At 40.6% G+C, this 21,477-nt stretch overlaps 1 protein-coding gene across 1 annotated transcript; it reads right to left on the bottom strand.

Moving 5' to 3' along the window:
• Nucleotides 1-1,006: 1,006 nt before the first annotated feature.
• On the bottom strand, nt 1,007-9,241 carry MPHOSPH6 (M-phase phosphoprotein 6). Its single transcript, XM_055818490.1, has 5 exons — nt 9,086-9,241; nt 5,169-5,281; nt 3,519-3,609; nt 2,402-2,499; nt 1,007-1,952 (listed from the first exon to the last, which is right to left on the bottom strand). Exons 1-5 carry the CDS (start codon nt 9,134-9,136, stop codon nt 1,808-1,810), a joined length of 498 nt encoding a protein of 165 aa, XP_055674465.1. The 5' UTR covers nt 9,137-9,241; the 3' UTR covers nt 1,007-1,807.
• Between the last annotated feature and the right edge of the window lie 12,236 nt (nt 9,242-21,477).

The raw sequence follows: 21,477 nt of genomic DNA, 5'->3' as shown, positions 1-21,477 counted from the left end.
TCCCCATGCACTGCCTCTCAGCATACAACTGCAGTGACATGTCCTGGTTGCTGGTTGTTCACTAGAACACACTTTTCCCCCTCAACTATGTAGCATAGTTCTGCAGGAATTCTCTCTCCATGGAAGAAATGTGTTAAGGTAGAGGGAAATCACTTCCCTACTAATAGGCAAGAAAGAATAATGGCATATATTCTGAGTTTTTCTTGTGATGACCACCAATAAATCATTTCTTAGCTCGGGTCACATCTTACATAGGAAGAATAATGCCTTGCCATCATTAACTTCTTTTCAGCTAGCAATAATATATGATCAGGTTTTAAGTAATTGAACCAGTAGCATTTAATTAGCTCTGGAAAACTCTCTCAGATCATGAATCACAGACTTTCCACCTATATGGGGCCCCCTTACTAGGTTAAAAGTAAATTTCTCTTTCCGTGTGTGATCCATCTTGAATATCTAATGAGGTGCTCTTGATATATGGATTATAGTTCATACATCACATGCTAAATACAGCTGACACACAGTCCCTTTCTTTATATAATTTGAGTTTCATGTCTTGCTTCACTCAGTTGTTTAAAAAAAAAAAAAAAAAAAAAAAAGCCTCTTGTGTCCAGGACAGAATGGCCACTACTTCAATTTAACAAATTCCTCTTCCTCCAGAGAGTCAACATTAAGGCTGAGTAACTTCCCCATCTAGCTGGGGAAATGAAGTAATAGAAAGAAATATTTCTTGTTGAAAGGCAGGATGGAGAGAACTGTTATAATTTTAAGGAAGACCCCATTAACATTTTTCAGCAGGCCCAGACCACTGACCAAAGAGCATGACAATTCCTGTTCTTTCCCAACATTAGTCCAGATGGCTTCACTGCATGCTAAACAGAAAAAATCAGCGCAGTCAACTAGTATTTGGGGACATCTGTGGCCAGCACAAAACAGGATCGCTTCTTTTATCAGACAGTATTAAGCATAATTTTTACATTAAATTAGCTAAACCACCACCATTAACTACACAAAAAATCAGTTTTTATTCAGCTTTCAAATATATTTCTGAAGCTGTTATTACGCTTTTATGAGAAGACCTAGATAATTATAAGACTGGATTTTTTTTGCTGAAAAAGAGGCAAGATTAGCAAACTTCTTTTGGAAGACAGAAATTAAGACTCACAATCTGTTCAAGTGTCAAACTGCAAATGTTACCCAATATTTGGCTTGCTCTATTAAAAAAAATTACTATAAACCTCCCTATTTTTAAATAAGCTTTATAAAAAATAAAATTCAACAAAATGGATTTTATCTGTTCTTTTCTCATCTTATTTTTAGCACAGTAAAAAAAAAAAGGAGAGAGATATACATGTTTCTGCTGACTTTTTCCAATTTGAAGACAGCAAAGGTTTTTATTTTCATAATAAAAAAAAGCAGTGAAAGCTGAACTGCCTTACTAGATTGGACAAAGCTCGTCTTTACTCCAATTACTTCTTTCAGATGTTATCATAAATCGTAAATAATGTTGCTCTCGATTGCCTGTGACACTCCATCTAGTTATGCACAACATTTAAAAAGACTGATGGGATTAGTACCCCACACATTAAAAGCTGCTGAGAGAGGAAAGGATGTATGACATCCATTATATACACACATCCACTTCGAAAAATGTGTGTCACGTGGATGGTAGAAATTTCAATGAGAACAGACTCAGATTTACAAATCTATCCTTTACATTAAATAGCAAAAACTCTGAACAATCTCCAGTTCGTGGTACCATATTTGGTAGATAACATTCCTATTAGCTCCAGTCGTACAGTTGACATTAATCCTGAGGTTTTAAGAACTTTTTTTTAGCTTTCTTGCTAGGTCTTGTGTTACTATTCCCATCTTCATCTTCATCCTGGAGCACACACTGGTCTCTTTTTCTCAAAAATTTCTTCCCTATTGTTCCCACTAATGTTTCGTATCTGTAAAGGTAATATAAAATGTACAGTTTTTACTAAAATCAGAGAAAATGTCAATGAGGCAAACAATAAATCTAGTCAATAATTTAAGTGGTGTAAAAAAGCTGGTCATCAGAAACTTAAGCAGCACAAGTACTTATGATCACTTATTACATTATTATTCATTCTCATAGTTTGGGTTTGTTTGCAATCTGGAACAAGGAGGGAATTAGCATGGAATACCTGGATGTCAAAGGGCAGAAAACCCCCACAAGGTATTTTACCCCCTAAAAGTGATGGAGATTCCAGTGAATACACACCTGAAATTGTGGGAAATCTGCTCTGCGAAGTACCATATCTGTTGCGGGGGCACAGTTTTGTTTGTTTGCTTTTTGGGTTTATTTTCCCACACATAATGTAGTATCATATTTTATTCCTAGCTAATACTGATTATGTCATAAAATATAACTTACCTTCTGGCCATTTCTTCATCTGACACATCAGCCTCCATTTTATCATCCACTTCAATTTCTTCTTTCTTGCCCCTAGAGTTCATTTGGATCATTAACTTCTGAAAACAAAGTAAGAAACAGCTTAAACATGTAACCCTGATGCAATGGTAACTATGCTGAAATTCACTGGTAAGAGAAACTCATAAAAGGTAAGAATCAAATCTAATCATTATTTGCCTTTCCCGGTCAGGCTAGAGCATACTGCTACAAAATCCCATGAAGAAAGGCAGCATGACTGTCTGTTCCGAAGCTGAGCTTAGAGTTTGCCTTTGGGAAAAGTGGCAACACAGAGACAGGGTTTTCAGTGTACTGTACTATTCAAACACCCTCAAGGGCATGCCAGACAACTTAAGGAGACCGGAGAATTAGGTCATAATTATTTTTTCACTGTGATGTTAGCACATAGTCCTTGAAATGGTTTTATTAAGAAGGAAAAATATCTGCAAGGATTTACAGTAAAAACCATGAAGCAATAATATGCCAAGTCACAGTGAGACCAAGTTCCAAATAACTAAAAGAATCCCCTAGTAAACCACCTTGTGTAGCCTTCTGTATACCTCTTAGCCTTTACACCTTCATCCTCTTGCTTCAGTTCTGTGGTAACATTTTTATTACCATCTCAGTGTACTTGTACCAGCATAAATCATGCCAGAAAAAAATTAAAGACTCCCTTGCCCAGAATTTTTACTTTGGAACTTTAAGCCCTTACTTACACAAGTAAGTGTTGAGTAAATAGTGCTGAATATTTGAAGACTGGACTCTAAATTAAATGGCAGCAGGAAAAGGGAGCTATTGTTTTGGCAAGCAGCATGTGGGACAGTTTCCTCACTTCAGGGAGGAAAAATCTGCAGGAGTCATGCAATTACTGACCATCAACACAAGGAGACAAAAAGCTTCTATTACCAGATGCTACACTGATCAACAATTTGGTTTGAGTCACGGACTTCCTGTACACAGGAGGATTTATGGAAGGTGCTGCAAAGGCCAAACAGCATGCAGGGTGAACACTCAAATCCCCATTCCCAAGGGCTTCAATCCTAATGCAAGATCCCCTCTAAACAGAACATGTAAATAGTACCTCAATTTCTGGATTGAACCCTTTGAAGGACATTCTGCCATAAAGTAGATCCTCACACGGCATAAAGCTCCTCTCTTCTATTATAAAGCTCCTGCATGAAACCCCAAACGCAGCATTCTGTCAAAGAGTGCACTTTAAAATAATCAAATTAAACAAATGCAAAAAGCATTTGCTGTCTTCCCCCCACACAAATAAACAAAGCCACAGTGTATTTTAAAGCATCAACTACTTTCTGAAGCACAATTGGTCTGATAAATCTTTCAATACAAGGAGCTTGGAGTGCAAAGGAATACTTTTTGCCAGCAAAGCTGTGCCAGTTCCACAAGCAAAATTAACTCTCCTGACAAAAAGCACTCTTTGCTGGTATGATTCCACCCACATTAATGCTTTTGCCAGAATAAAAATACCACATAAATATCACTCTCCAGGTGGCATTACTATACCAGCAAAAGCTTCTAATTAATTTTTCATTGTGATGTTAGACCTGGCATTAGTTGAGTCTGTCAGGATATAAAACACTGTGTAATACTCTGTTCAGCAGAGAAAGATTTCCCCTTTCTCCCTCTTTTAATGAGCATGGAGTGAGAAAAGAAACATGACCCTGAGGCGTTCATAATACACGCGCTAGATAAAAGTACTTCCGTGAATTGTTCCATCCTTCTTTTCCTCACACACATATGCACCTCTTCCCTTATCCTCTTCATCTCCCATGTAAAATAATCTCCTGCTATCACAGGACGAGGCTGAAGAGATCAAGCTCATCCTCCTATCTCAAGGTAGGATCAGTCAAACATGTACCAGGAACAGCAGAGGTCCATCTAACCTGTCCTCAAAAGACTGCCAATGATGTAGAATCCAGTGCCTCCTTAGGCAATCTACTCCAGTGCTTCAATAGCCTTACTGTTAGAAAAATTCTCCCAATGTCCAGCCTGAACATTCCTTGCTGCAGCTGAAGCTCAAAAACCTTTTTGCCAGATCTACCAACAGTAATGGAAAATAATTTATCAATGACCTTATTCAGCTACAGTTAATTCCCTGGATCCCAGCTTTTTGAAAGTTATGTATCCTCTCCCTTGGTGGAATTTTTGTTCTCTTTTGAAAGGAGAAAAATCAAGCAAGTTCAAAAGTCATTCTCTTGCTATTTAAAGCATCTTTCTAAATAGCAGAAAGGGACATTTTCCTCCTTATAAGCTAAACTTTCCTTTATTTTTGCCATTATCTATCCTATTTCAAAAGCAGGATTTGAAGTGAGCTGGATTCAAGACAGAACTGTCCTGAATGGATCTGACCACATGACTGGAGCTGAATTTACTAACACAAGGTTTCAAACTTCTTTTTTCATATGAAGGAAAAAAGCAGCAATGATTGAATTGGTCCCTGCCTGAAAGAAACTAATTACATGCATCTAGAATAATGTGTGAGTGAAAGAGAACAACACACACAGGAAATGGAAGTGGGTCAAACTGCACTAGGCAACCTTCAGAACATCCCTGAAAATAAGTAATAAAAAAAGCTGTAGTGCCAGTTTGTCACCAATTTTGCTTCAGCTAATTGGTTATTAATAATATTTTTTATAGGAAAAAATAGGTATATTCTACTCCCACCCCACAACAATCCGATGATAAGTAGCACAGAAGGGTACAAGCTTACTCTTTCTCCTTTAGATCTGGTAAATCAAGATACCAGTGTTCTTCACTAATTATCTTCTTTTCTTCCTCTTCTAGTTGCTTTTTAGTTTGTGAATCCAAACCCCTTTGCATAAACTATAAAGAAAGACATAAACACAGAGCTTCAGTTATTTGTGTCATGAGCATGCTCTGAAAAGTGCAAAAATTACATGACAACAATTATCCATTACATAATATTTAGCAAATATTAAGCAGTAAATGCTTTTTGTGATTTGGTCTAAGTTCGGGCAAACAGGCAATGGAACAATTAACAATTGCTGATCGCCTCAATCTACTGGAAGTCAACAGTCAGCCACAACTGTACTTGCATACAAAGTAACAGACCATTCCTGGTTAGTTTTGAGGGATCCAAGTTGTTATTTTTCCAATGTTTCAACAAAGGCCATAGAGAACCTAAGGGTGTTAAAAATTACTGCTGTGTATCAGAAGCCTACACCACCCATACAAATGAACAGCACCGGAGCTCAGAGCTAGAGGTCGGTCATACCAGGTTGGCCATTTTTTGAAACATCTATACATTCAACCGTCCTCTTCTTTTCTCAGATTTATTTAACTGGTCTGGGTTTGTAGCTCTGAAGGCTGAAACCTGCCTCTGGAAGTAGAAAGAAGTAACTGAGGATATGAAAAGAAGTCTTCTGTATCCAGCTGTGATAAAGGAAGATGTGACCAGCTCTTCTTACTGTTGACCCATCAAAGTACCACTCAAGCATTATGTGTAAGTACCTGTTAACTCACTGCAGGAACACCCTACCAGATGAGCTGAGACCAATAATTTAGTTTAGGGGAAGACTGGTATTTTTGCCTAATACAAGGACATTCCTGTGAATTGCTTCCTCAGTGATAACCTTTGGCAGGGGATGGAAACAGGCAGACAGGAACAGTAACCTCTCTCATAGCTGGGAGTAAAAAGAGGACATCTGTCACAGCCTATGAAAAATTGCTGAGAGTGCAAAACTACAGACCTGAGATACGTGAAACATCCCTTTTATTTCCATTTGTTTCAAGTCAGGTCCCTGAACTGAGTGACAATTTAATTATCAACAATATTAACAAAACATACTGGAAAAAACAGAACTCTTCAAAATTTTATGGTAATCATCCTTATATCCTCACATCCCTGGGAGCTGGGACCTCCCTTAGGGTCTACAGAAAGCATTTGCATAACGGTATCTGTCAAAGGTATGCATTTATACCAATGTAATTCCCAGCTAGAGGCAAGTCTACCAGTAGAGTTTATACACACTCCTGTACAAAAATTACTTTGTGGCTATCAAAACATACCTGTATGTGCAACACTGCAGAGGAATTTTATATCAACTAATTCTACCCCTCTCATTTAGAGCAGCATCGTTTTTGTGTTTAGATAAACCTGCAAGCTGACAGGTAATGTGCCAGGGGGGAACACTAAGCTTAGACATAGTTTAGGTCCCAGCTAAGATGGGCTGGGTTGGGGATAAAGCCCAAGAAGGCATGAAAAAACACTTCCCTCCTACAAAAAACATGCATTACTGAGTTTATTTTCAATATTTAGGCAATACAGATGTGTAATATATGTATTACATCCACTCCACACCCCTTTTCAGTCTTTACAAAATGCCCAAGCAAACAAAACCAAACTCTGAAGTAAAACCAATATAAGGCTAGTGTCTCATTTTCCATTTATATTTCTATTTGCATCCATTGTACAAGATCTTTAATGAAAGAAAAATTGACTTTTGTTTTCTGAGTCAATCCAAAATATGTCAAAGCTTTGCAATTAAAATTACAGTATCTTCTTGAGGAAAATAAGTGAGTCTATCATGTGGAAAACCGTATTTCTGACTGGCTAACCAATTTCCTTGAACAATCTCAACCGGAGAAATTCTGCTATAAGCATGCAATTAAATAACCATTTCACATTACATTTTAAAGATGATGCTCCTGAAGATTGCTACAGGAATAACTAGATGAAAAACATATGATCACATTTATCTAAAATGTAAGTAAACACACATGAATGAATTAAAAAAATACCTGTTGTGGTAGACAGAGAGCATGTAAGTCAATAACCGAGTAGTTATTTGGATTAGTTTCCCCAGGCAACGGGACCTGGATCAAATGGTGCAAGACCCATCTTGCACCAGCCATCTTTTGACACCAAACGGTGAACACATGCGGCCCAGTACTTAGCACAAATGGTCTTCAAAACAACGCTACCACTGACCATGTCACCTTTGGGTGCCACTTTACCTGCCTGATGAGTTGTAATAATACATCTTATCAGTGCCTCTGGAGGCAGCTGCTAAAGGATTAATTAAAACATTTGTAAACAAGAACATCTGAAGAAGCAAAGTGCTAAATACAAGATCTGTGCATGACCTTTTCAAAATTTACTCATCTCGTTAAAGCTGGTTACTACTGCCCAGACCGTAAACCTGCAAATGTCACAGTAGCCCATTCACAGGCTGGCTCTCCACAGCCTTCCAAGGAAGAAAATCTAAAAACTGTTTTTTTGAAATCTCCAGGGGGTTGATAAAATGGCAAGCAACAAGAGAAGAAATGCCACCTTAAAAGAGTGTATTATATAAAAATAAGAAAAAATAATGACACTGCAATCCAACTCACAGGAGTCTTAGTCTGCCATACACTGCTGGCTAACTAAGCCAAACATCTACTCCCTTTTGAGAGCGAGACAAGATGTGTTCTATTCCCTCTGTGCACAAGTTGCAGTCTTTCCTTAGCAGCATCTGCTAACTGGAGTAAATATTCCACCATCTTACTGTGGCAGAGTACACCTCACATGAGAGACTGAACTGAAGTCAGCTAAGCTCCTTTCAGCCAGTGTCTGAAACACAGTCCCACATGCATAGGTGGGGGAAAAACCAGCTAAATAAACCACCACAAGCCACTAAGGCCCATCATACTCAGTTATAAAAATTTAATGGATATTAAAATTGAAAAAAAAAAAAAGAAAAAAGAATACCAATTCAACTTTTACTGGTTGTTTTCCAGCAATAAAGAACCATCAATCACAGGAGAATGTGCTCTACTGAATTAGGGAAGCAGAATCCATTAGCCGGTGAGTGGAAACTAATTTCACATTGGTCTTGACAAGAGATTCACAATTCCAAGGGTAACCAGCACCTCAGGATGTGCCTGGCATTGATGAGGCGAGAGGGCAGGTAACGCAGCTGCTCAGGTTGGGTACGTTATTAACCATCCATGTAAACAAACAAAAAATCGGATACAATAACATAAACTTAGAACTTTGTTTTATTCCCCTCAAGCTTAAAAGCCCTGCCAAGTAAGGCAAGCAACATTAATATTTTAATTTCAACCTGTGTGCGGTGGGGGAAGAACTCCTTATCACTTTTATTCACCATAAGCTGAGAAGCCAGGTGGGATGGAAAGACTCCCGAAGGATGCCCTGCAGCGGGCACTAAGGCTCAGGCCAGGCTTCTGCCGCAGTCATGAGGGAATCGGGAATTCCTGGCTCAGACGCCCGGCCCCAGAGCCCTGCCTGCCCCTGCCCAGGCCGGCGCTGGGGCTGCCACCCCGCCGTAGGGAGGCAGCAGCCCGGCAGGCCGCAGGCCTGGAGGATAAGGAGAAATAATACATTTGTAAAACGTTTAAAACGTGTAAAACGTTACGGGAGGCGAGAGGCTGCCATGCTCGCCTGTCAGGCCAGGCCAGACGCTGCGTGCCCAGGTGTAGGCACGGAAAATACCCAAAACGATGCCAGCGGCGCCCAACATGGCCCGGCCCGGCCCGGCCCGCAGCGCGGCTCGGCCCCTCCCGCTCGGCGGCCCTGCGCAGCGCGGCGGGCAGCACCCCCGCCACCGGGCTGCCCGCCCCGCCTGCCCCGCTGCCGGCGCCCCGACACCCCCCCCCCCCCCTCACCTTCATGCGCAGCAGGTTCTTGGACAGCTTCGTCTTCACCTCCGCGGCCATGGCGGCCGGCGGCGCCCGCAGGCCGCAACAGATCCCCGCGCTCGCGTAGCGCCGAGGCCGCGCACGCCGGGGGAGGAGCGGGAGGAGGTGGCGGCGCGGCTCCACCCTCCGCGTCCGGGGCGCGGCTGCAGGGACAGGCCCCAGCCCACAGCGCGGGGTCGTGGCGGTGCGGCCGGGTGCCAGGGGGGTGCACGGTCGTTGCAGAAACAACGTTAAAAAAAGCAACTTTCCTATACAAAGCCGGCTGTGTGGGGTGAGGGAGATCGAGTGTGTGAGCAGGAGATAAATCTGACTCGGTGTGAAATGGTGAATTAGTAAGGGAACCTGAGATTTCTTATCACCAGTCCTGCGTTCTGTACTGCTGCCAGCTTACGGTTTCATCTATAATTTCCTGATATTTCAAAGAGAGAAGGAAAGAGAGTATAAAATCCATCTCATAATGGCATTTGGAGGCCGCTTGATTTATTCAACTTTCATTTTTTAAAATCGGCACCGACTGGCAAAAAATAAAAAAATTAATCACAAAATGGTTAAATGTGATTAAAACTGGAAAGCACATAAATTCAAAGATACTACAAAAAGCTTCAAAGCTTTCTTAGTCCTGCATCGTGATCTTTGAATTCAATCTTGGCAGCGCTGTCTTGGGGCTGGGTCTGGGTAGCTGAGGAGGAAATCCTGATAGGAAATTGCCAGCTGACTCCCAGTCACAAGCAGGTTCCACAATTTCTGTATATATCCTCATAAATCAGATTTCTGACGCCTGTTTTGACATTTGGCACATAAACCAGGCGATAAAGCAATGAGAGTGAGGGTTCAGTGTTCAAAACTTTAATGAACTGCCGTGCTTCAAAAGACAATCTAGGAAGAAAAGTTCCTATATATGCAAGATGTAGGTCAAAGCCTGAAGAACTCTGTAAAGATTTATGCTCTAATAGAGTCCACAAAAAAGTATAATGAAGGGCAAAACCTGATTGCAGTGGGAAAGGAGGGGGAAGAATTATCCACATCCAGGCATCCTTATTACACAGTTAAGCTCTGTGGGTTAAAATGACCGCGAATGTGAATGAAACATGGAGCCACAACTGCTTCAAGGCAAAGCCATAACACTGTGTGGAAATATTTAATTTTCCTATAGGCAAGGCACCTTCATTTCCAGGCTCTGTAAATGAGTTGAAGCTGCTCTGAAATTCAAGGCCCCAGCAAGAAAATCTCTTTGTGAGTGTGGGAGCTATTCTGCTTCGCTTGGCCCTGTCGTGTTTAGCTCCTTCTCTGTTCACTTTCTCATTAACGGCTATCAACCCTTACAACAAAAGAAGGCTGGGAAGAAATCTGCAGTTTTGTGAATACAAATGTTCATCAAAGAATGAATATGTTTGAATCTTAGTGAACAAACCAATGGGGGAAAGCTGTTAATTAATACAATGGCACAATACAGCCATAATCTGACCGTTTTTGTGTTATTTTCTATTTGCCATGCATTCTAATAATGTATGTGCTTTTTGTTGATCCTTGCAAATCAGAGCCCTGTGTTTAATTGCATGGCCTTCAGTGTCACTCAGGGCTTTTTCTGAGCAGTTTCAGTTAATTTACAGTCCAGGAACGTACTTCAAATGATTCCTTCTAAATACATTACTGCGCACTCATCAGCACTTCTCCAGCCACCGAGCTATTGCAGTGCCTGGCTTTGCTTAGTGCCCTTTGCAAGAGCTGTTCCTATCCCCCTGCCCTGCCCGCAGAGCAACACAGCTCGACGGTTCCTGCAGCCGCCTTCCTCAGCACACTCCGCTTACAGCCTTTTTGGGGTGAAGCCACTGCACATTGGTTGCCCGATACCTTTAATGGGAAGGCGCCTGATACCACCAGCTCTTTAGTCTTCTGGGAGCTGAATAACAATCTACAATGCTGTGCAGTGTCTTAACTGGGAGGGGGGCAGTGCAAGGGGTTTTCAACTCCTCTGACCATGAGGATTATTCCTAGCACTCCCTGGTGAGCAGGAGCTGGGGGTTCCACAGCCAGAGCCCCACTGCACCTCGTGTCTTGGTGCCGCACCATGGGCTTGCATGGAGATGCTGCCACTGTTTCTCTTGCGTGTAGCGCATCAGCTAACAACCCACCTCAATACAGGCAGGGAGAAGTATTTTGCAGTAAAGGCAGTACAGGCTGTGTGGTGTTTATTTAGAAAAGTGGAGATTGTAAAAAGGCTGCCACAGAATTTGATCTATTTTGGCAGTAAAAAAGTCTGAAGGAAATTTTTGGATTACATCTCCCATCACTTGAATTGGATGGGGAGGTTATAGATAACAATCAGCTGTCTTGTGGACCAGATTATACTGTCTGGTAAATCTGAAGACACTCCATTGATTATAGGAGAAATTTTTATGATTTACTGGTGGTGGTAAAGGTAACTCAGAGAAGAGCCCGGCCCTGTAAATATGCCTGCTGGTGAGGCAGAGCAAGGGTGAGGAGATGATGTAGGAGAGATGCTCTGTTTAGAGAAGAATTGAGGGTCATTGTAAATGACAATTAGACACCTCTCCCACATCTCTGACAGCTGCATCACAGCTCTGCTTTCAACCTGGAAATCCATTTCTTTTTCAAAACAAAAATGCTTAGGGAAATAACTCAGGGGAAAAGAGCTCCATCTCATCAAAGATTGTACATTAAACAAGCAGATAAAAGATTTTTCTTCCTAGGAAATTCAGTCCCTTCTCCCTCTAGTAATTACAGAAGTCAAATCAAAGTTGTCATTAACATTATTTAAGAAGTAATCTCTCTTGGAGCAACACAAGTGACAGCTGTGAACTAATTTCATACCAATGGGATCTAATTTGAGGGAACTTGTGGGTTACTTTTTCTGTAACCTTTTATTTATTCATATTCTCACAGTATTGTAATTTTAGTGCAAAACGGGTGTCTCAAACCTTACACCAGCCTATCCATTGACTTGATTTTTTATGAGCTGTCTTTGAATTCTGAAGCAGCCTTTTACAACTCTCAGAATACTTGAAGCCTTTTTTTCCCCCCTGCAAATACCAAATTTCTTACAGTATGACAGGTGAGTCATTAATTTGTGTCAAACTCCTCCACTATGTTTTAAGTAAGGATATTATGTGTTTTTCTCTATGAACAAGGAAAAGAAAAAGAGAAGTAGAGCTGCCGGAGGTCTGTTTGCAAACCTGAAAGGAAGGTGTGAAGTGCTGTGTGGGACTGGGTGGGATCAGAAAGGCATTTTTATACCCTGTGCTCCGTACAGAAATGGTGTGAAATTCTCCAAGTGGTAGAGAGGCACTGTTTTGAAGTGGAGAACTCGGTTTTTATCTCTCTTGCTCCCACCAAGCTCTGAGCTGCTAATGCATGCAGTGTATTGACAACTGCTGAGGTCCTAGGTGACTGGGGATTTGTTACAATATACATTACCCTTTGATGCATGCATGTATAACCCACTGGCCTGCGTGTGTTGCTCAGCCTGCTTTGTGCTTAATCCACAAAGGATACGGTTTAGCTACAACTCTTGGCTTCAACGTGCAACATGTCAGCTCAGACTGCACTGACTCATCCGATTTTGAAGTCCCGTTTCCTGGCATGGGCTCTGGTATAGGTGGCAGCTGGCACATGCAGAGTGTTTTAAATCCCTGCCTCATGTTCCTTCGTTGACCCCAAGGTTTCCTGTAGATGGGGATGATATGGAAAGAATGAAGCAGAAGGAAACTCCTGTAATTTGGATAATACAGATCCATAAGCACAATTCATGTTACTGTTGTTTTCCTCTTAATAGCCTTATGTGGTTCACGATTTATGTGGTGTGAAACGGTGCGCCTTAAAAATGTGCTTGTAGCAAAATAAAGTGACAAAATCTCCGGAACAACCAGGATGTGTCTTTGGAGAAAGTGCCTGTTGTCAGTTTGGGAGAAGACAATTCATTCTGAGTGCTTTTGGCTGTCCTGATGGCAGGGTGACCTTTATGTGAATAAATACAGTAATTCCTTTTTGATTACAGAAAGAACCAGCTTCATAATGGTAGCTCCCTATCTTCAGCCATCACCTAAAGTGGTGGTGGGGGACACACACACCAGTCTGTCATTCTGCTGGCGTGTGGGTAAGGCTAAAAATTTGATCCTGTGTGGCAATGATTTGATATATCCCAGTGGTGGGAGGCAGAGAGAATGACTGAAGAACAGTGTGGAGTGTCTTTCTCTTTGCTTTCCTTTAAAATCTGAGAGGCTTTTAACTTTTTGGATTTGATAGAATCACAATTAAAAGAGAAAAGGAAAATATCACCTTCCGTTTGTTAACTATAAAAATGCAATCCAGCAGTGCTGCTGGTGCTTTGCTATTTCCCAGGTCAATAAATGGCTCCCCTGACTTTAATAAACATTGATGCTGCAGGCTTGTTCTACAGTGATTGAACCTTTTTATAGTTCCAACCACTCACACTGCATGAAAGCTTGAAGATTTTTTTTCTTTTTCTTTTTCTTTTTTTTTTTTCTTTTTCAGGAGGGTTGGTTCTGATTGATTAAATTGTCATTTTCTGAGTTAGTTGCTGAATTATAACTTGGCATTTTTAACAGTGTGATTTGTTTAAAGAGACAGCATTTTGATATAGCAAACCAGCTGAGAATTTTTAAGCAGTAAAAGGAAATTTTACTGACTTTGTTCTCAGCCTTTCATCACTGACTGACAAAAATGCTTCAGAAAACAATGTAAAGGCTATGATATCAGAAGAAGGTACTTAGATTCATGGTTGTTTCTTCTTTATTCCATCATGGAGCTGATCTGTGCAGTATTATATTGCTTTTGATTAGTAGTCAGACACCTTGTTGTTGTTAACATGTTGATCTTTCCAAGGAGAAAGTAAGGGAGGGGGAATTAGAGACCTAACTGTGAGTGCTACCCAAGGTAGTATTACGAGTAAGTGGCAGAATTGTACTTTGGACCAACTGATTTGCCCCTTAATATTCACAATGGATTTCTTCAAACCAAAACGGTGGGCTCTGAACACAGCTAAGTCAAATAACTGCAAGGTTTTCACCTAAATCCAGGCTGGGTCTGCTTCAAAGGGCCATAGAGTTTGTAATTCTTTAGAAACCGAGAAAATCACATCCATGTGATGATGCATTAATTTTTTTATTTAGCCAGCTGCCACATTCCTTCTCTGTGGATAGCTGCTTGGTTTCAAGGTCTGATTTTTTTTTTCTTTCCTTCACTCCCCTCAATTTAAATTTGTGTTTGAGACATTAAAGCTGAAGTGAATTAGGCTCACAGAAAAAACACGTGTGTTCAGAATGTGTTTGGGCAAAAGGCCAACAAAACTGTCTTGGAGCACGTAACAGGGTGTCTTTTGCTTTTGATTTACAGTGCCTTCAGGGGAAATGGAATAATCTCATGGTCTGAATATGGGAGACCTTACCTTTGTTCACTGCAGCATTACCCTGAAACTGTGCTTAACAGTGGAAGTCTCAGGGTACCAATATGAAATACTGAAGTCCAATTATACTTCTGCTTGTACACTTTCCCCTCTCTGGCCATTTTGGCTTCTGCTCTGAAATAATAACTTATGACAGTGCTAAGCTGAATTTCAGCAGTGAATTATATCCCTGGTCTCAAAATTTAATTGCATGATACTGCAACTAACCCGCTATCCATCTTGGTTCCTTGAATTCTTTTTTGCCTCTTACCCTCTATTTCTATACCATCATTCAAGACCTTTAAAAAGAGCAAACTGTGTGCCCAGGAAGAAGGTGAATTGTGAAATGAACATTTAAACTCCTTACCCGCCGCCAGTTCCTGAAGGTCTTTCAATAAAAAGATGGGGGTATTCTTCACCAATGTTGGGGGTCAGGAGCTGCAGGCTCTGGCTGTTTTCTTGCAGTGTTGCTTGTGCTGGTTACCTGATAGCGGGGTCAGGAGGACCCTTTCAAGCACCAGTTTGGATACAATCCAGCTGGCCAGGTGCTTTACAGGATGTCCATTTCCCCTGCAGAGTGCCAAATGAAAGGTGACTGCTGGAAACAGAGCCGGGGTAGATGGCAGATTAGTGCTTGGATTCAGCATGGCAAATCTGGTATTCCTAACACCTCTGTTCTAATCAGCTAAACATTTCACAGCAAGATGTCGATGCATGAGCAAACTTCTAATGACAAAAGCAAAAACTGAGGTATTCTGCAATTACCTTAAATACAACACAATAACAGTTTTAGAGAAGTTGCTCATGTTCATTTCAAAATCATCTTGAGGCCATTTTACAGACTGGGAAATAAGCTGTAATGTGAAAAAAAAGTAAAAAATTCATTAAAGCTGTAATGATTTATATCATAACATTACAAGGTAGCACACTTTACCTCAGTACAGTTCCTCAATGAATGTTTTTCGAATTTCCATAAGTAATTGACCTCTCATTAGCAACTCATTAGAAAAATTGAGGTGATGTGACAAATGCAAACCCACTGCGACAGAAACTCTACATGTGAATAAATGATTGAAAACTAATGGATTCAAAATGAAGGACCACAAGGACCTTGCTTTCTCTGACTGAAAAAGTATTTTGTTTACATCTGTGAAGTGAAACACTTTTCTCTGCATGTGTATTTAGCTGCACACCCAACAGTCCTTAAATCCATACTTTGACTCATGGCTGATTGTAAAACACAGTGAACATTCACTTCTTCTTCCTCCAAGTAACTACATAGGAAAAAGAATTAGCCAAGTAATTCAGACACATACCTGGTATGGCTATAGACACCAAAGTTGGAAAAGCTGAGTACAAATTTTGGAATGTGGTTTCATTTTTGAAGGAACTAAACACCAGCTGATGCTTCTCAGTGACTCCAGCCTAGATGTGGATACTTACTAGAAAATGCATAGTGTGGAATTCTTGTCCATGAGCAGTTGTTTCAGAAGGGAGGTATCTGCTTCTTCCTTTTTACAGCCACTGTTAACCAACACATGAATGTTAACAACCTCAAAAAATAGATTTTTCACATATTGAAGCATTAACTTTAATAACCTTATATTTCTGTCTTTTTAGGGATCGATAAATCAATTTTGAGCTAGTTCTTCATCACTGCAATATTGTGAAAAGTGAGGCTGATATTTAACAGAAAGTTTTATGAGTCCTTGGTGCTCCTGGACAAACCAAGAAAAAAAAACCAACCCTACTTCTTTTTTAATATGTCCCTTAAAGTCATGATGCCTATCTGAAACTTATTTGAAAGTAACTGGATTTATGGGTTTCAAGTTAGCATTTCATTACAAAGCTACATGACGATGAGAAAGGAAAAAAATCCCTGTCTGAAAGTCTTGTACAACAGAGAAGAGATGAACTGATGAACCTCCCCGACCTTTTGCAATACTGGCTAAGAAACTGCAGGGTCTAAAAGGAGGGTAAAAGCAACAGAGTAATAATGTAAAACAATGGGTAAAGCTACTGACTTAGGGCTGCCCTGGGAAAAAAGCCAGTAAGAATCTTACTTTTCATCATCTGGGAAGTGTATCTGTTATCTGGCTACCCTTCTCACAAGTTGGGTTTTTTTTAATTTTATTTTTCTTCCTGAATTCTCCTGCAATGGGCCATTGCATAGGACTGTTTTAATATAGGTAGATACCTGTTTTGGTTTTGCCAGCTAAACTGAAGAAAGGAAGCACAGAAGTGATCATGAGGAGTTTCCTATTGTGGGAGAAAAATATGTTTTTAAAACCTAGTTCAGAAAAATCAGACTGCTTAGTGTTCCATGACATTTAAAAACAAAAGAATGAAAAAAGGTGATAGTCAAACAGTGACGTTACATGGTATATGGAATGCATCATGCCATGGGACTATACTGAGTGATAAGTTTTGTGATGTTATTCCTGTGTCTTTTTTCCTGCGTGGCTGTAGAAACCATGGTTGTGTGGTTAAGCCCTGATGGTTTCAGTCGAAATTTAGAGTAAATTCTACTCTCGAATGGCTTTTAGCACCAGAGAACACCTCTTCCTAGAGCCACGACTGAACTGAGTTGCAGGGCTAGTTAGGGAACCAAACATGGTACAAAACCAGAAAGCTGAGACTATTACCCAAACATCTGTCTTGTGTTCAACGTCTCCTCTAGGATTTTCAGGACTGCTATAGAAAAAAAGTTTTATAAAGTCCTGGACAACCATTAGATTGGTGTAAACCATCAATAATCAAGTTTATTACCAAGTCCCTCTGCATAGTGCTGTATGCTTTCACTAGAGCCCACCTTTTCCCACACAGTTACACACTCCTACACTGCACTACCAGGATGACTCATGGGCAGAATTTCTTTAGGATTTAGGAATACATTTGGATTTCAGCCAGTTGTGGAAAATACACATACCTCCTCTTATACCCACGCACATACTCAATATATTTCTTTACATATGGGATCTGAATCGGTAATACTAAAAGCTTGAAGTTGGAGGAAGAACAAAATGCATTTATAACCATGTGCCTTGATAAGGCTTTTTTTAAAAAATCATTTATTCAATCATTTTGTGAGAGTGAAATACCCAATATATGGCAAGGTGGAAATAGCACACTTAAAAAGAAGTAATTCTCCTAATGGAGGTTGACTTTAGGGAAGTCATAGTGCTAGGCATAAAATTAATAATTTAACTGAAGTAATTAAAAACACTTCCCTCCCTTCCCTAAAAATGGAAGGAGAAAGCTCACCTGTGGCAAATTTGTATTTTTGCAAGACTTTGGGGTACACCTGTGCTGCCTGTCAGTGGGCCCTAAGGTTACCGCTGAAAGTTGCTAATGGGAAAGAGAAGAGCGTTACGATTATGGGTCCAAACACAATTTCCAGACCTGCAGTACCATATCAGGATCCCGTGGGGCTAGCCAAACCATAGATATTCAGGAACCCACCAGAACAGCTACGGAGGGCATGCTCAATGACACCGACAGAAGAAAACGGCTCGTTTTTTGTTGCAGCAGGCTTTTGGTTGTTGTATGCAAAGTGGTTTAGTATCACCTTAATCCCAGCTTGCCATGTGAAAAATGACCCTGTCAATTTGATACAGAAGTAGAATATTGAGAAGCAGAACACTTTTTCTAATAGGGAAGAGCTGACAAAGACAGACTGAATAATGCTTAATTGGATAAAATTGACTTGATTATGAATTCCAAATGAAATTAAAAATATTGCACTAAGATTTATAGGGCTCTTTTTCTGTCTTTTTTTTTTTTTTCTGTCTGTATTTGCGAAGCTTTGCTTGTGTCATCAATATTTCAGTTTAGCAGCAGCATTATATTTTTTATTGATAAAAGCCGAAGGCTAAATATTGCAAGACATTTGGCAATGCCAATATAAATGGGAACTCTCACTTGTGTGCGGTCCAGTTATTGATGTTTTTATTAGCAACCCCTATAAGGGCACATTCCGTCTTCCTTCTCACTGCCATAATGGGGAAATGAGGAAAAGAGGAAAAAAGCCTGTTGCACTTAAATTTTTTTTTTTTTTTTTTTTTTTTTTTTTAGCTTTGACTGAACGCATCTCTGTCCTGTGACCGGCCACCTAATGTAAATACATGTGAGCACAGTGGCAGGGTGTCTCAGCAATGTGGCTCTTTGCATCTTTGCCCATCGATGACTCCTCTCCTGTCCTGACTAAGGGAACGGAGCAGACCAGTCCTCATTGAAGCAGCCTCAATGAACAAAATCTGATGTAGGAAATACTATCCCTTATTTCTCCAGCTCCTTAAAAAGAGCTCTCTAGTTCAAGTATATGCACCACAGCCCTGCTGAGTTCCTGCAATATGTGTTATCATATCTATTCTGGGCATGGCTTGTGTGTGAGGACACTGTAGGGAAATTCTTTGAGAAAATTATTTTCTTAGAATTTTCAGTAGCCACTATAAAAAGCCTGAACTTTTATCTGTGCTATTTTTTCTCCCGCTTTGCTTTGTAAACAAACATGACACTTTATTCTACAAAGTGATTTCTTTCTGAGTTATAGAACCACAGAAAAAGCATATAAAACCCACAAACCTTATTATTTTTGGATTCTTGAAACTCAGAATTGATTTAAACCAAGTTCAGCCAGCAATATTTCCTCCCCATCTGAGAAACTATATCCTTGGCTTCAGACTAAAGTAAATTTTTATAGGCATGTTGTAATTATAAACCCTTGAGAAATGGATTTTGTAACAGGGACACTGGCACAAAGCTTCACTGTAGTTACTCTGCTGAGTGCTGATGCGAAGAGGCTGAAAATCCATTCTCCCAAGAATGAGCTTATTAAAAGACTGCAGTGGTTTTTAATGACATTTCTTATGACATCAAAATTATTTCATTTGAAATCACAGAGCATCTCTGTGCTTCTGCATTTTTGAAGGTCCAAGGAGAAAATACTGCTGTAGCCTCACAGCTATGAGCAGTGACTGAGGGAAGCTATCCAGAGAGAGAAATCTGCACTGGTACTCGTATCCTCTCATGATGGGAGATGTAAATGAAACTGTTTAATTAGAGCAGCATGTAATAATCATTAGCAGGAAGGCAGAAGTGTTTGGAAATACCATACAGGTTCTGCAAATGATCTAGGTTCAGCTTTCCCTTCTAAATTGATGAATAATAGCTGAAATGTCAGTGATAACTGAACTCAAGATGAGGAGGTTTGGCTCGCATCAGATGTATTTGGTGACTTATGGTCTTATTCAGTTCTGTAGTGATCCTGGATTGATTTTCTTGCAATATTTCAAGCCAAATGGATATTTTCAAGCAATACCCATTTCTGATTGGACTGATCTTTGTGCTATTTATCTCATGTCATTTGCACACATGAATTCAAATTAAATGATGGCAAGCTGGTTGGCTCAGATATATCGCCCCATAAGAGATTAAGTCCTGCTCACTTGATCAACCTTAAATTACCCTCCTCAGCTACACAGGTATGCAGATACTTTACAAAGGTGGATAAATAGCTGCATCATCATTTTAGAGGTGTTCAGCGATAACAGTTAGTCCCAAAGCACGTACTAGCTCAGAGGCAGAGGTCCAAACTGCAGCCTTCCTCTGCTGCAAATGTGTAGCCTCATCCTACACTGAAGCCAACAGCGGAATTGTTACCTACATCAAAGCAGAATATACAGCCTCTGGCAGCAAATTTGCTTGCCTTTCTTCTGCTCTCCCCAGGTTTACCCACAGGAGGAGGGGGCTAAAATCTTACGTGGTCTCAAATGAGATGTGTAAGACAACAAGTGGTGGTAACAGCATACTGGGAAGGGAGGAGAGTTTGGTGAGGCTGACAGACGGTTGCAGGCTGTTGAATGTGAGATGGCACAGTTTGCATTACAGCCCTTGATTTTTTCGATATTTTTGGCATCGGTTATTTAATCAGTCAGACAATGAAGTGGGAAATGGAAAACCACAGAAAACTCAACCTCTCCCGCAAGGCATGTGGGTAGCCAAAAATAGCTACATGAATTGAGTAGTGGGGCTGGGGAAGTTTTCCAGAGTTTTTCAGAATCTCTGAGGAATTTTTGGCCCATATTCTGAGAGAAACACATGCGCAGCTAGCGCAGGCACCTGGGAGCCAACCCAGCTCCTTCTGAAGTCAATGGCAAAGCTCCTCCTGGCTTCAGTGGAGGCAGGATTGTCCCTTTGTGAGATGATCATATTTGTATTCAATGCCCTGCAACTTAAAGTGAGGATTAGCAGGATTAAACTCTCCTAATTTGTATATCTCAGACTGCAAAACTGCAATTAACTTTTGTGCATTTGAATTAAGAGGAAAAATTATTAACCACTCTTTCCTTATGCAATTATCATTTGACAGTTCTGCGAAATTTCTCCTAAATATGAAAAGTAGCCCACACCCCTGTGAATCTATCCTTCTTAATATTTTTTGGTTATTAGAGCAGGAAACAATTTTTCACCCCATTGCTTCCATATGCAAGCAACGCTTGCCCACCACCACTGTGGTGCTGCATGCTCCACCAATTCGCTTTGCTTTGTGTTGGCCTAAGGCTGGTCACTTTTCACAGGGGGACGGGACTCAAAGCCTTAAATTCACTCAAGGGTAACACCTGTGTGCATAGCCCTCAGCACATAATTACAACCAGATGCTATTTTGTGCTGGCTTTAACCATGCAAAGTACAGACTCAACATTCACCCCCTTCCTTCCCCTGTGCAAATCTAAGGAGGATGCTCCGGTTTTCCCTGGGCACAGAGCTACAGGTTGGCATGGCAGGATAAAGGAAGCATAAAGCAACCAGAGTTTTCCACCTTATTTTCTGCTGCTCTTCTCTTGCATGTACTGGCCAGACTATGCCCTTGCACAGCGCTGGTGCTGGTCCAGTTGGTGCTGGAAGCTTGCAGAGCATCTGTTTTCCTGTGGCAGTT

This window comes from Falco peregrinus, chromosome 14 (assembly GCF_023634155.1).
Source record: "Falco peregrinus isolate bFalPer1 chromosome 14, bFalPer1.pri, whole genome shotgun sequence".
In the NCBI taxonomy this organism is placed as follows: domain Eukaryota; kingdom Metazoa; phylum Chordata; class Aves; order Falconiformes; family Falconidae; genus Falco; species Falco peregrinus.
This window is presented reverse-complemented; position numbering and strand designations above follow the sequence as displayed.

Excerpts from the sequence above, each read along its gene's own strand:
- MPHOSPH6 (XM_055818490.1), bottom strand. The coding sequence starts at position 9,136 with ATGGCCGCGGAGGTGAAGACGAAGCTGTCCAAGAACCTGCTGCGCATG. Across the intron at positions 3,610-5,168 it reads CCAGATCTAAAGGAGAAAGA|GAGCTTTATAATAGAAGAGA; the intron begins GTAAGCTTGTAC and ends GGTTTCATGCAG. Across the intron at positions 1,953-2,401 it reads GATGAAGAAATGGCCAGAAG|ATACGAAACATTAGTGGGAA; the intron begins GTAAGTTATATT and ends TTACCTTTACAG.